The 16,384-nt window shown below is 39.5% G+C and overlaps 1 protein-coding gene across 3 annotated transcripts in view; it reads left to right on the forward strand.

Annotated features, from left to right (window-relative positions):
• Positions 1 to 16,384, forward strand: part of LOC120727833 (cAMP-specific 3',5'-cyclic phosphodiesterase 4B-like) — a 47,785-nt gene that overhangs the window by 5,704 nt on the left and 25,697 nt on the right. The window contains exons 3-4 of one of the 3 annotated variants that reach the window (XM_040022378.1): positions 4,893 to 5,034; positions 9,757 to 10,004. In XM_040022378.1, the coding sequence (XP_039878312.1) occupies positions 4,993 to 5,034; positions 9,757 to 10,004 (290 nt within the window). In that variant the 5' untranslated portion in view covers positions 4,893 to 4,992. Of the gene's footprint in view, positions 1 to 4,892; positions 5,035 to 9,756; positions 11,110 to 15,067; positions 15,967 to 16,384 lie in introns of those variants that run through there. The other 2 variants (XM_040022377.1, XM_040022380.1) reach the window with 2 other exon arrangements.

Consider the following 16,384-nt stretch of genomic DNA (forward strand, 5'->3'; position numbering starts at 1 on the left):
CAGTAAAACAAGAGCACTCAACCTCTTGCATTTGGTCATATAGATGAGATACAATCTGTGAACAGCCTGCATGTTTAAATTGCTGTTCTTTAGGACTGAATAAAGTGCATTCAGTGGGATTTAGATGGAATAAACGTGGGTGGGCATAACAGTCAAATGGAACCTAATGTCGACAGCTGTCTTGTCCTGTGACCAGTGCTAGCTTCTCCATTTGGCATTCACACATTAATTTAATTCAACACAGAATAGTTCAATGCTAGGTCAATGAAGTCAGTTTGCCAAACAAATACATGTCATATAAGCAAATCTTTGCGTGTTAGTAAATGATAAATGTAAAGTTATTCCTTCAGGGTTTTGACACATAGATGGCTTCAAAAGCCCCCCTTGTTGGACTTCAGAGTAACTGAATGTAATATTAACACAGTTCCACGCATGATTTCTTTACCCCTCTTTGTTTTACCACCACAAAAGGTACCTTTGTGTGGGTGACCAGCTATTTTCAATTAATGACTCACCCTTCACAGCTCTCCATTGTTCATGGGTGCTGTGTGACATAGATTAACTCGTCAGATGGCTGAATTTTGTCACTTCTCGTTTTCGGCCATGCAGACCTCTGATTGCAGACGCTAGTTTTTGTTAATATTGTGAACTTCCCATTTACTGTGCATGCTCTTACAGCATTAAGGCATTTCCCTGCTTCCCCAATTCAATGCTTTTGTTTTATTTGATGTTCACACTTATGGACTGTGACAGGAAACGATAGAACCGATGGAAACCCCACACAAAATATAGTATCGCTAACTACAATTTTAATAATCTAATTGGTGCACTTTATCATGTATCTCAAAATCATGTATCATCACACCTTGTAGGGAATGTAAATTATGTTTTGTAGGCAGTGTACTGTTATGCTGTCTTACACATATCTTGATTTGCCCCCCTAATGGAGTTTATCTGATTAGGAAAATTTACACTTATAGTGTACTTTGAAGCTTTTTAGGCAGCTTTGTTTTGTGCAGTGACTGATTACGGTAAAGCCAAGGCTGTCCATGACCTGCGCATTGCTCTCGAGTTGTAGATTAAGCAAAGATTTTTTGTTATTTTTTCCCCTTAATGCAATGATAATATCCATATAGCACAATGCTCTCTGATGTGCTCTTCAAGTCCATGCCAAATTCTTACAATCACTATCTTGAGTGCTGCCTCATGACCATGCATTCTGGTACCTGCTTCACATCAACAATCAATTATTTGTAGAGGCAGAGACCAACCCCTGGGGGTGATCTTTTGCTGAGGCTGTGAAAATGGGAGGTCAGGGGAAGCTTTTTTTCTCTCTCTCTAGTAAGTGGAGGCTGTGTAATCTACTGTCTTAAGTCCTCTGATGTTTTGATTGAGAGTTCTTTCATGCTCAAATGCTCAAGCCTCAAAGGGCTTTCCCTTCCTTAGATGCATTGACAGAGCCCTGAAATTCTTATTAAGGCAAATGGCAAGGAGCAAGACTGTGACAAACATTTTTTTAACAGTAGTACATCTATATAATGGCTCCTTGTTGACAGTGAGCCTCAGTTGTCAATCTACTGATCTCCTTAAAATATCGTCTGAAATATAATGAACCAAAACGGAAACTAAACCAAACTTTGACAGAACACCATAATAAAAAGCAAATTATAACTTTGCTGTTTTACCTCAGTAAAAGTTGGAACAGTTGGAAATGGCACAGCTTTCAAATTGTAGCCTCAGTGGCATAGCAACAAATAATTAAACAGTGTATGCTACCTAAATTCACAATAAGTGGTCTCATAGAGACTGCGAACTCCCATGACTCCTTGTTTAAAAAATGTATTACATCTATACACTTACACTAAATTGGGACTTTTGGGCATATTGTACACTGAGCACATGCTTCTCAGCATCTCTGATGAAGCAAGGACACAGTCATCTTTTCCTTTGATTAATTGTGCTAATAGTGTTAAAGCTTTAAAACTATTGTAGGATTACGTCTATCAGTGCTGGGCTTATATTGCATGATTCTGCATAGCCCTTCACCATCTGTCTGCAGTCCTTTTTCACTACAATAGTCCTTGGCTTTCAGGTCAGGTCAGGCTGATAATCTGTAACATGACCTTTATGCGAGGGCATGGGAATATATACCTTTAAGAATACTCTTACAGTGTTTTCTTCCTGGTGTAGGTGTCGCTTTTGAAGTAAATAATTGGCAAATCTGTAGCTTGTTGTTAATGATACGTTTATTAATAATAAAGAAAGAACATTCCAATCACATAACTTGTGTGAAATTTGTGAAATTTTAATAATTGGGGCAATTATAGGTTAGCACTTACTTTAACAGAAAAAAACAACTTTGCCTTTGATAATGGTTTTTCCATAAAACATTATAAATGCTAGTGAAGTCTCAGCCTTAGTCATGTTTAAAAATATTTTATTGGGTAGTTGTTAGAAAATAGTTTAGTGCAATTTATCACACATCCCAAAATTGTGACTCAAAGCCAATAACACTAAGAACTCCTTAGACTAATATTATTGCTTTCCCTTGCATTAGTACAACAGATTAAGATTTTTTTATTTAAGTGGGCTGAAAATGTTCAAATATGTCTTAAGTTTGAGGAAATGATTCTGTCATTTTAAATTATATAAAAATGATTGACTCTTAGAGTCTTAAAAAGAAATGTCACAGTGCCAGCTGCACTAGTTGCCATTTTCAGTGTGTACTTTTTCCCATGATTGTGGGCATTTCTTTCCCCACACAAGGATAGATGAGCATGTTGCTCTTGTCAGAAGAATTGCAGCTGCATACGTTACCTAAAGCAAGTACTGTAGTGTTTTCAGGATTTCTGTATCAAAGGTTATCATAAATATATCAGTTTGTTGGCTGGTTTATTGTACATTCATCTTTGTACCTTTCCATTTCTATTATTATTTTTAATGTAATTGTTTACAGTTGTGCAAAAAAGTAAATCTTATGAAACTTTTACAACATATTTGCACACTGTTTGAAACAGTGCCACGGTTAAAATGGATCTTTTATTAGTTAATGCTATAGTTAAAATAAATGAAAGAAATATCTAAAGAAAAGCACACTTCAGAAGAAAAGGTTGTGGATACCCAAGGAGTCTTGCTGAGGATTTAAAAAGCTCTCAAAATTATTTGAATTAATTGTTTAACTTTTCAGAAAATGATCTACACGTGGCGTAGTTTTTAAACAACTGTCAGTTTGTAGTAAAAAAGCAAAACACTTTATATGGAACAGTCACTTTTTCATTGGGAGGGCAGTTTGAAGTCACTTTCACACCACACATACACTAGGTAATTGTTTTGAACATCTATTAGCGAGGACACAGTGCCAGCCAAATTCAGGTTAATGTGGGTGCCACACTGTGGGGATCAATCATGACATGGAAAACATTGATTTATGTCTGTCACATTGATTAGTCAGTCATTCCTGCCTTGTGGTGATTTTCCACCAGCTGTGGTTGTTCTATAATTGATGAGGGCGCAGTCACTACATTCAGAGAAGCTGGCAGAAACTGGAACTGGGTTAAAAGCAAGCAGTCAAAGTGATACTCACTACAAAGCCAAATGAGTGGAACTTGACCTAGGCCAGCTCTGTAGACCAAGTCGGGTGCCACTCATTTGCTAACAGCAATGCATGTCCTCTATCAGACAGCTAGGGACTTTAACCTAATGGGTATAAAAGTGTATATTGTTCGTTGTTGAGGTCAGAATGTTCGGACCTCCATAGATGCTGGCATACGATCACACCATCATCATTTTCAAAATCCTTTATTCTGCTTTCAGTTAAATGAAAGTTAGATGAGGTAGTGTCAAGTGGCAAGGTACAAATTATTGGTATGATGTGGGAAATGAATGGCTTAATCAGTGCCTTCACCCAACAAACTGGGGTTCAAATCCTGTGTGTTGATTTGGAAAATATACCGTTTCACTATATCAGCTTGTGCGTGAAAGACTTTGCGACAAAGAGTCCTGGGCTCTGCAGTGAGCAGCATCTCACTAAAAAGCCTTCAGGCACAACTGTATGTATCACACCCCTAACTAATGAGTAATTCTTAGCATACTATAAAAAACAAACCGTGGTTCTTTTTTTTAACAAACCCTTTTTTTACAGTAGTGCTTGTTTAAACACTTAATATTTAAGAGGCTTGTGTGCGGTTTTAAGAAGGACAAGACTAAGAGGGGCACATGATACAGAATATGTGATCAGCAAGCGATCAGAACAAAGACATGATCACATTCTGTGTCCATCCATCCAATAGTTGTCAAAGATATTTCACTTACAGTAAGGAATGTCACTTTCATTATGACCATTCGAAAAAAGGCCCTAGGCTTTATTTCTTGAGACCAAGAATGTCTGTAGAAAATTTGATGGCAACAAATAAATGTATTTCATTCTGATTCACAATGACTAACTAAGGCTAACATAATGGCATTGCCTCTCTAAGCCACACTGCTGGCATAGATAGAATGCTTGTAAAAGTGATTGTTGTTGCTTTAGCATTAACACTGAAAGTATGCTAAGCTTTCCAGTTGTGTCTTACAGTTTTCTGAAGGGTTTTTACTGCCTTTAATTTATATTACCTTTTATATGCTTTTTATCCAAATGATGGAATTGGTAAATCACTGATTTTTAAATGCTTAGAGAAAAGCAACGTATCACAGCTCATGCAGTGTTGTTTCTTTGTATCAAATTATTCACTGCATGTACACCATATAGCCGGTCAAAACTGTTCAAGTCTGATGCAAGGCTAAAGCAAGTCTGACATCAAATGCAGACAGATTTACTATGATTGAGGCAGAATAACTTTTGGAATTTGCTACTTGCTATTGTTTCCCACACCCTCCCTGCTTCCCGTGTGCAGGCGTATTGGTGAAGCTGCCCACAGCACAGGACGCAGGAAAGAACTGAATTTTTGGAGGATCTGACACAGAGACGGAGAGTCTGGCTGCGCATCCCTCAGGATGAAGAAAAGTAGGAGTGCGCATGGAGTAACACCAGGTGATGTAAGTGCCGATTTTTTTCCCACCAACCATCTGCTAAATCATGAGTCCGTCCATGCATTCATTAGCCTGCAATATGTAATTTCCTTTTATCTGAAATTCTGTGCCTCACCTTTAAGGTTTCTGGTTCCGTATTTGTGCAATTTCCATATATTTTGTAATATTTGTCTTCCTTGTGTTTCCTTCTGAATAAAGGTAGATTGAGCTCTAGCAGGAAAACACACTGCAGTATGTCTGTGTGGCGGTCAGTGACTCACAAACAGATGACTGTACTGTACACAACAGACCGCTATCTGGCAGAATACACTGCAGAGAGGGAGATGGTGTGTGTGTTTGTGCATGTGTTCATGATTTGTGTGTGTACGAGAAAGTGAAGAAGATGGAGATTGAGAGTTGAGGAGTGACTTTAGAAGCAAGAGGCAGAGCGAGCCGAGGATGAATGTGTTAAAGTACAGCTCACACTAGGAAACATTCAGGGCATAGACTGAATGGAAACATGGATAAGAGGAGGAAGGACAAGGATCTGACAGAGAGGCCCATCTGCTTCTCCTCTGTGTCAGGGGTGTTTATGACTGGGCAGGCAGGCCAGTTCATTTACAATGACACTGTCCAACACGAGCACAGAGGCCAAGTAAAATTCTGGATGATGAAAGTTTTCCTGCTGTGACTGGCCTTTATCACCCTCTATCCCCTTTAGAATTTATTACGCTATACAAAAATGTATTTCTTGTTTAAATTTATTGCCTGCCTAATGCAAAGCATTTCTGTGCTGTGTTTGCTTCTTAGCTGAAGGAAATATCCAGTGTAATGTAACATGATGGTTAATCATGACAAGATATATAACATTTTTTACTTTTTTTTGTATTTTTACTGTAATGCAAACATTTGTTTTGGTAATGGTGGTCACATTTTTGATAGCTTCATAATAGAGCTCTCTTTTCTGAACCTTATGATGTCGGCTGTTTCTTTCCCTTGCTACAGTTTGTTAGGGCAAATATCTAATCAGCCAATTACGTGGCAGTAACTCAATACATTCGGTGCATGGTGAAGGCGTCCTACTGAAGCTCTGAATGGAAAAGAAAGTTGATTTCAGTATCATATGGTACCAGTATTGTAATGTGTTGTCCAGCACCTCTTTGAAGTAAAGCACCTTTGACAAAAGGGGTTCCAAACTGATACTAGTAAGCTGTACCTAATAAACTGGCTGGTCAGTGGATGTACTACATAGTATGTTGGTGTGCCTTAAATATTTTTTCTCTACTTGTTCTGTTTTTTCAGTAATTACTTACACTGCTTTTTATAGCTGTGCACTGCAGTGTTTCCCACTATGTGAGAATTTGGCTGTGGCAGTGGGCTGCTGTAGTGTTCCCTAAATGACTCACATGTTGGCGTTTGGTAGTTTTGAAAGTGTAACAGAGATTACTTTATTTAAAGAGATTTGTTTATTTCTTTTTATCCACCGTGTGTGTTAATTTTGTTCATTTCCAAGCTTGAGGTTTTTGTTTGCTTCACAGAGAAGATTAATAACTCTTTAAGCATGAATTTGCTATGCGACAGTGTTTGATGTGTCCTACGTTTCTTTTAGATTGTGTAGTACTTACATAATTAAAGCAAGAGTCATTTTCCCATCTTTGCTGAAAGGTTTAATAATTCAGTCACTACATAAAGCCATGCTGTTGGAGCTTCACTCCTAAAGCCGTCTCATTTATGATCGCCTTTCTCAAAAAGGCTTTTTGGAAGTGCCCCACAAAACACTGGAGCTGTTTCAGCTCTGCAGCCAAGAAAGGCCTTTCATCTTCCTGGAGAAAACACCCACTCCACCTCTGTTTGACTCTGTGCAGCTACACTACCTCCGTTTGAGATCTGTTGTTTTCCCTTTCATCTTAGTTCCTTTCCTTTTATGACCATGTTCTGACACACATTACAAATCCAGGTTTACTAATGTTTCGTCCCCTGGCTTATACTTTATATACAAGGTGAATTGGCCTTATACTTTCTTCCTGATGTCATGGGCAAGTGATCAGTGGAGAAATAGAATTACATAGCGAGACAACAGTTGCAATCAATAAACAAATAATAAATAATTTACCCAATAACACTGACATATTGACAGGAGACTATTTAGTTCTCTGCTTGACAAGTGGTTTAGTAAATGGAAACAAACTTCGATTGGTTTTTTGGACAGTTTATGTTTTGCCAGATTTAATTTTCACCCATTTTCCTGGGAGAGGAAGAATATATCTTTAAAAAGACAGGAGCAATATGTCAGGCAAATTGCACTGAACGAGCCGGGGAGTGAAGAGCAGTGGGTTTACTGACAATTGAAAAAAGGGCAGCACACTCCCATCTCTGCATTGGTTTCTTCAACTATCTCGTGTTCACTCTGTCATTCGGAGTCTTTTTCTTCCCTGTTCCCCGTCTTTTTTGCAGTTATCTCTCATTTATGTCTTGCAGGGTACTTTCCTGCTATTACTATTAAAGAGGAAATGGGATGACATAATCTTTCTCTCATTTCTCCCATTAGACAGACACCTGGCTGTGTACAATGTCAGTTAAATAATATCTATATGTTGTCCAAACATCTATCCGTTTGAACACTCAGTTGAGTTTACCATGTGCTTTCCATACACCAGTGAAGAATCACTGCTGTAACTGGATAACCGTATTACCTGGAATGTTTTTCTCAGTGGTCATTTCGAGTTTGACAGAGAAGATTTGTCACGTTTTTCATGGGCGCCATCCACATATTGAACTCTGCTGCTCCACCCACAAATGCATTTTCCTTACAAATGTGGGACATTTTAGGGGAAATGAACAGGATTTCCAACGGTATCAGATTTGTTGAAATAATTGATTAAACACAATTTTCCTTACTTTTTGAAATATTGCTGTTATCGAGTTAGCATATTAATGTTATCGTATTACTTTTTATTAATCCAAATATTGAAAGCATAATTATGTTTTTGAAAGTTACCATATAATTATTCCTCACTGTTGTCATCAAATGTGCTTCCCAATTTTGATCCTGTGTTTTTGGCTCTTTGTTACACTGACTTAAATGTGATACTATACAAAGATTAAACTCCCAGTGTTACCATGTAATTAATGAGATATCATGTAAAGAATCTTCATTAATGCCATTAGTAACAGTTGTGTTTGCCTACAGTTTCATACATGGCCTTAACCAACTATAACATCACTAAAGTCTGGATCTACATTTTATTTTATTTTATTTATTTATTTTATTTTTTCATTTTATTTTATTTTATTTTATTTTTTCAAAATGAGAGGTGAATCAGTGTGTAATGATATTTGATTGGCTTAGGCATGGGTAGTGAATCAGAACCACAGCAATCGAGTAAGTGACTTTTACTTTGTGCTGTTTTAATTTCAAAGGAATAATTATGTATTTTGTTATTTTTATTTCAGCATCCGTCTTCTATATTTCAGAATGGGGAAAGTGTACAGAATAAATTCATTACAGTTTCTGGTTTTCATTATATTGCAACTCTAGGACTTGGTTTCTGCAGAAGTGTAGCCTTTTCTTTGGGTCATTGGATCAGAAGTGCTGTAATTTAAATGTGATACATTAAAACAAACAGTTCTGGCCCTCACTACTTTTTAAACCCCAGTTTCATTTCTAAATGGTGTCTGTGAAATAGGTTTATTTGAATGAATCATTGCATGGTTTGTCCACTAGAGAGCACTAAGTTCATTTTTCAAGTTGTTCCACGTGTTCACAGCTCTCTTAAAAAATCTATACTAAGACTGTTGTGTATATGAAATGTTTACATTAGAAAATAACACTGCAGGGCAACATAAGAGTATTTGCCTCAGATATCAGATACTGACTGGGTTAAAGAGCCTTGTTGTTGTTGTTAAACAGTGGTAAGCTTTCCGTCTGGATCACAGGGAGGTTAGACTGTAGCTTCGCGCTCTTTCCTTTTCACACTAGCTGTCAGCTTCTGTATTTCTCACTCTTCTTGTCTGTCTAGCCTCCTGTGGCCACATTGACATAAAAAACCAAATCATTTCTCGATAGCCTCAGACCCATTCTAGGAATTCTTCAGTCCCCGTCCTTTCCCACTCTCATTGTTATTGTGCTTCATATGCTGCTTGTCTGCATGAAATCTTTGACGTGTTTAATTTCTTCTTGCATGCTGTGAACATAAATTGTTTGATATATGCAGAATGAGCTCTGGCAGCCCATTTCTGTTTCCTCAGTACGCTGACTTGTTTACAACCCATCATTTCAATGAATCACTCTGTGATCCATACTGGAAACTTCATGCTAAAGAAGACGCACTAAACATACAATATTTACACTCTGCACAGCTTCATCGACATATCAGCTGGCACTTTTTATTTATTATTATTTATTTATTTTTGCATTTCCAACCACAGCTGGAAGCTTTAGGTTTTGCAGTTGACCGAAAAAACCTAGGGCTTGAATTCACATGAATTAAGTGCAAATGGACATGGATGTAAAGTAGAGTTTCACTGGCCTGTGAATGCATAAAACTTCAAGGTGTTAATTTCATCCATCCATTTTTATTTTTTAAATCACGTTTTTCCCCCCATGGTTTTACATTTTATCCTCTTATTTATAGTATTTGTTATGTGCTATGCGCATTTTTTACTTCTTTAACATTTTCCCTTACTGATTTTCTTTTTCTGAGACAATTTCGTATCAAAGCTAAACATTCATTATCTCCTTTCTGTCAGGAAAATAAGGAGCCTCCTGTGGGACAGTTTTCTGCAGGCAACACTCTCGGGGTGGAGGTGTTCAAAGTCCACAGGCGGTTTTCTGGCAATCTGCAGCTGCCTCCGTTGTCATGGCGACAGGCAGAGAAGGAGAGGGAAAGGGGAAGGCCGCTAACACCAGAAGAAGATCCCGTAACCCATAGCAGACCCACGAGCCTGCCCATCGCCTCTCTGCCTCGCATTGACATCACACAGGCTGACCCTGACAGGTGAGGCTGTGATAAACACACTGACACGCTCAAACGCTTTATAAGGCGGCACCGATGCTGCGCACGTTTGGGCAAATCTTTTTTCCATGTACTTCTCTGCGTTTGTGCTTTTGTTGTGCTGCAGTAATAATGTAGTAATTTGAGAAAAGCAGCACAGCTTGTGTACCGGGTAACAGCGGGAGGCCGGTGTTTTCTCCCATCTAGATCTAACATTAGATTTGCAAGCAAGCAAGCAACAAAGTTGGCATTTATGAATTTTTTTTGGGTGAAAGACGGGGTACATACTCGACAGCTCATGTGTCTATCGCAGTGCCAACACAAAGAGGCAGACAACACATTCACGTTACGGCAAATTTAGAATCACCAGTCAAACTAAGATTCATGTCTATTGAATGCGGGAGGAAGCCAGAGTTCCCCAGAAAAACCCACACAGACATGGGAAGAACATGCACACACTTGAAGTTGCTGAATAGCAGTTTCCCGTATGTATTATTTCGTTGAGCAATTATAATTCATCCCACCAAACTACTTTCGCTTTTTGAGATCTTTTGAATCTATTTTATCTGGTGTCCGTATTTTTTGTTGCTTTCATATGTATAAGGCTTATACTATGTCCTTGTGCTTTTGAAAAACATGGGTTGGATTTATCTGGATTACAGGTCAGGAGCAGAGAAACTTTTGCTCTGTTTATTGCACAACACTGGAGACGCCCCATAACTTTTTGCTTTGTTTTCCAGCTGCTTTTGAGTAGCCAGTCAGCTTGTTGATAAGGCTTCTGTTCATATTGATTAGCATTATGAATAATGCAGTGGGGGATTGTCTGGATAATATCAACCAATAAAAAAAAATCATACGTTCAGACATATTTATTTGAGTTTGTGAGTGAATATTTTAGTGCAGTCTTGTCCGGCATCAGACTTGGTTGTAAAGCGGACTCTTTAATGGAAACTAGTATAGAATTCAAAGGGGTCGGGTTGGGCCAGGCAGACTGTTGCAGTGTTACTTCTAGTCATTCTGGCCAGAAACTCTCACCAAGATCCTCAGGCAAGCAGGCAACGATCAGACGTCTTCATCGATACAGACGCTTCACTGTAGCCAGCGCATGGTAAGGATATTCTTTTGAGGGTGTTAAAGAGAGAATTAAATAAATAAAATAGAGGATTGAAACCCAAGTAGTGGGTTTGCTTGTCAGCTGTATTGTGTTTTTGAAGAGCTACAGCAGGTAGTCGTGATTGTGGATTTATTTAGTAACTCAGGCGGACCCTTATTTAGAAGTCGTTTATTTCAGGTTGTCAAAAATGTCCCTGCTCCAGGATGAGTTAGAGCTCAGGGGACTCATTTTTTAAAAATAACTCATTGGTGTGGAAAGATGCCTTGGAAAAAGACCCTGAAATAACACATAAAAAAAAAGATATATTAACAGGAAACAGTCCCCTTTATGTCATACCTTACATAAGGTAAAGTTTATTTATATAGCCCAATATCATGGAGTTGTCACTGCGAGCTTGCAATAAAACACACAGCAAACGCTTTATTACGATAAAAGTGTGAGACACCTCTGGAAAGCCATTTGTGATTCCAGGACCAAAAGCGATTGGCAGACATCCCTGTGCTGTACGTACAGAGTGTTGAAATACTCAGATGATGAAATTCACCCTTGGGGCGTGATTTCATCACAAATGTTTTAGTTCTTAAAATATTTTTAAAAGTACACGCTGAGCAAAGCAGCGTGCTGGGACTTTCTCCTCTGGGATGTACTTACATTAATGTGTGTGGCTAGCCCATGTTGTTTTTATAGACTACGGCACGATTCTCTCCTTTGTTTCCCTTCTTAAATAAATCCTTCTGTTAATGCCACAAACTTGAATTCATCAGGAAACAGGATTTTTTTTTCCTCAATCGTCAGTTGTGAAACATTGGTAATGGTTTTATCCAGTCCAAAGAGTTTAGCCTTGTTTTTTCTCCTGAGAAGCCATTTAGCGTCAGGCCATTTTTTGACAGTACTTTTTTTTTCCTATTTTCTATTTGGGACTCTCTGTCTTTGATCAAATTAATTTGTAACTTTCATGTCTAAGTGAAAAAACATATCAATGTGCTGATAGCGTGACTACTTCTGACCTGTCTGGTTGTTCTTTAGATACATCTGGTTATCATGCAACTAGAAAAGTAATTTGACACTTTCACCTACTTATGATCCAAGTCCCACTACCACAAGGCTGCTTAGTGAGCAATGTTTTGCTGTACCAGGCAGTGACATGCAAGTTAAAATCTGACATTGTGGTCAGATCATAAATTATCTTTGATTTGATTAGTAGTCTGTAAAATTCATTGTACCCCTCATAATCTCTGGTGGTTTTAAATGTTAATCCAAGCATCAGATTTCCTGACGATTTCCAGGCCTATGTGGAACTGTGACCCCGCTGTATATACAGTGGGGCAAAAAAGTATTTAGTCAGCCACCGATTGTGCAAGTTCCCCCACCTAAAATGATGACAGAGGTCAGTAATTTGCACCAGAGGTACACTTCAACTGTGAGAGACAGAATGTGAAAAAAAAATCCATGAATCCACATGGTAGGATTTGTAAAGAATTTATTCGTAAATCAGGGTGGAAAATAAGTATTTGGTCAATAACAAAAATACAACTCAATACTTTGTAACATAACCTTTGTTGGCAATAACAGAGGTCAAACGTTTACTATAGGTCTTTACCAGGTTTGCACACACAGTAGCTGGTATTTTGGCCCATTCCTCCACGCAGATCTTCTCGAGAGCAGTGATGTTTTGGGGCTGTCGCCGAGCAACACGGACTTTCAACTCCCGCCACAGATTTTCTATGGGGTTGAGGTCTGGAGACTGGCTAGGCCACTCCAGGACTTTCAAATGCTTCTTACGGAGCCACTCCTTTGTTGCCCGGGCGGTGTGTTTTGGATCATTGTCATGTTGGAAGACCCAGCCTCGTTTCATCTTCAAAGTTCTCACTGATGGAAGGAGGTTTTGGCTCAAAATCTCACGATACATGGCCCCATTCATTCTGTCCTTAACACGGATCAGTCGTCCTGTCCCCTTGGCAGAAAAACAGCCCCATAGCATGATGTTTCCACCCCCATGCTTCACAGTAGGTATGGTGTTCTTGGGATGCAACTCAGTATTCTTCTTCCTCCAAACACGACGAGTTGAGTTTATACCAAAAAGTTCTACTTTGGTTTCATCTGACCACATGACTAGGGATGGGTACCGGTGTCCGGTGCGTTCTGACATAAACGGTAGTAACCAGACCGAAAAGCAGCGCACATTTCGGTGCTTTATTTCGGTGCTTTTTTTTCCTGAGCTGTGATACACTTCTAGCCAATCATTTTACGTTTCCGAGGATAGTAGGCGGGGCCAGGTACGTACGTTCTGTTAGAGCAGAGCTACAGATTAAAAATGTCCAAGGCGAAGCGGTCAAAAGTCTGGCTGTACTTCACAGCAAAATATGCAAACTCAGCAGCCTGCAACAAGTGCTTTAAGCTGATACTGTGATACTGTCAAAGGAGGTAACACCAAGAATCCGATTAAACAGCTGGCGACGCATAGCGTTTTTTTAAAAGCCCAGAAATGCGCCGTATTTGATAGCTTGCTGCGAGACCTCACACCGTGCACGTCGGGTGGGTTGCCAGTTATCGGACCCGGAGCAACATCCCCCAAAAACCCGAAGAATAGAGTCCTGGCCCCTAGCCCTGTCAGTGTAGCAGAAATGATGACAGATGATGATGGCAGCAGCAGCCGTTCTTCTCTGCATGAGTAGCTTCATGTTGTTCGTGTGTAATTTACGTTGAGTAGGCTAACCACGTTATTACATTAATGCATGTAAGGTGAACTAGCAAACATCATCATAGCTACATGCAGCTGTCTTCTTGTTTGATGGCAGATACTCCCTTCACCCTGGCCAAAAAGGCTAAAATGACCAAAGAAGAAGTGGAAAACAGTTAAACATGAGAGGTTTTGGACAAAGTTTGTGTTTTTTTCCATTGTTTAAGCACTGCTTCCAGCCAAGAGTGATGCCATATATGCCACATAGCTGCAGAAAAGGCACACATTGTTATCTTTTTACAAAAAAACCCAGCTGAACATGAGAGGTTTTTGGACCAATTTTGTGTTCTCCATTCTTTAAGCACCGGTTTGAGTACCGTTTGAGCACCGGCACCGTTTCAAAAGTACCGATTTGGCACCGGTATCGGATAAAACCTAAACGATACCCATCCCTACACATGACATTCTCCCAATCCTCTGCTGTATCATCCATGTGCTCTCTGGCAAACTTCAGACGGGCCTGGACATGCACTGGCTTCAGCAGCGGAACACGTCTGGCACTGCGGGATTTGATTCCCTGCCGTTGTAGTGTGTTACTGATGGTGACCTTTGTTACTTTGGTCCCAGCTCTCTGCAGGTCATTCACCAGGTCCCCCCGTGTGGTTCTGGGATCTTTGCTCACCGTTCTCACGATCATTTTGACCCCACGGGATGAGATCTTGCGTGGAGCCCCAGATCGAGGGAGATTATCAGTGGTCTTGTATGTCTTCCATTTTCTGATGATTGCTCCCACAGTTGATTTTTTCACACCAAGCTGCTTGCCTATTGTAGATTCACTCTTCCCAGTCTGGTGCAGGTCTACAATACTTTTCCTGGTGTCCTTCGAAAGCTCTTTGGTCTTGGCCATGGCGGAGTTTGGAGTCTGACTGTTTGAGGCTGTGGACAGGTGTCTTTTATACAGATGATGAGTTCAAACAGGTGCCATTCATACAGGTAACGAGTGGGGGACAGAAAAGCTTCTTACAGGAGACGTTACAGGTCTGTGAGAGCCAGAGATTTTCCTTGTTTGAGGTGACCAAATACTTATTTTCCACCCTAATTTACGAATAAATTCTTTACAAATCCTACCATGTGAATTCATGGATTTTTTTTTCACATTCTGTCTCTCACAGTTGAAGTGTACCTCTGGTGCAAATTACTGACCTCTGTCATCATTTTAAGTGGGGGAACTTGCACAATCGGTGGCTGACTAAATACTTTTTTGCCCCACTGTACTGTATGTGGAAGGCTTTTACTTAAGCTCTGGTTCTCCTCAGTCTTCCACATGTCAACCAAGTCAACAGACCTTCAGCCTAATCACAGAAATCAACTACTGCTATGGACATTGAGTTTTATAAATAGTAGCTAAGTTCCAGAGAATTTCTAATAATACATTGTCTGCTATCAGAAGAAGAGCACAGTAATAGTGTTAGCCATATTGCAGCTTTAACCTTCTCAAGGCAGGTGTTGCAGATTTGCAACAGTTAAAAGCTAACAACCTGATTACCCCACATACATATTTTATGAGTTTTTTTTACTCAGAAGTACCACTGCAGGTATTCTTTTGTGCATTAGCAACAAAAACTTAATTTGAGCCTGAGAGGGTTAATAACACATCACGGCATCAGAAACCTCCTGCTAGTTCTCCTCTTTATTTTACACCACACAGTCACTGTACTGTCTCTTAACACACAGATGTTTTTTTTTCTCATCTGGGGAAATATATACAGTGTACATTAAATGCACATTAACTATAATCTCCAAAGTTGGCAAATAAATGAGGATCTGGATTTTCAACTTAATCGCGACGTCCCACTGTAAAGTCTTGTCGGCGCTGTGTTTTAATACAGAGGGATAAAGCTGGTGCGTTTTTCCTGCGCTTCAGCCCAGATCTGCATGTTAGCATCTGCCAAGCCTACGTTATTCCAGCACGTGGGCTGCTACTGGACAGAAAGGGGAGGCTGCAAAAGTGTGTGTGTATGTATGAGTGAGCAGACAGTGTCACTGTTTTATGTTGCTCGATGTGGACCTTGAAGAGGGAGAAAAATGTTTCGAAGGTCTCCTAGGTGCAGAGCTGGACATTTTGACTTCAGTGAGGAAGTTGTCAACAGAGCACACCTCTCAGCTCCAAGGTGATGTTTCAGTAGTTTTCTCTTTTTTTTTTATTGCACTGAGTATTTTATATATGTATATGAGTCCTTTTTTCACTCTACATGTCAATATTTTAGAAAAATAACTTCACTGGTAGATTTTAACATGATGCTCTTTTTCTTTTAACCTTTTCATTTCCACTGTACTGCATATTTACTGAAGGTTCTTGATTGGTTTCACACTGTGGGATTAGATAGCTGTAGTTAAAATATGTTGTTTGTTGAAACTGAATGACGCAAAGCACAACACAGATGACGTTGGTCTTCCTGCATGTGTGTAATCAGAGTTCTCACATTAATCTGAGCTTCTCTGGCAGAGGTGTGGGACTGTCTCAGTGGGACACGCGCCTAGTTAATCCCACATGTAGGAGAAATTAAAGAGGCGGGCTTTAACGTGGAG

Source organism: Simochromis diagramma, unplaced genomic scaffold, assembly GCF_900408965.1.
Source record: "Simochromis diagramma unplaced genomic scaffold, fSimDia1.1 OVJJ01000205.1, whole genome shotgun sequence".
NCBI classification, from domain to species: domain Eukaryota; kingdom Metazoa; phylum Chordata; class Actinopteri; order Cichliformes; family Cichlidae; genus Simochromis; species Simochromis diagramma.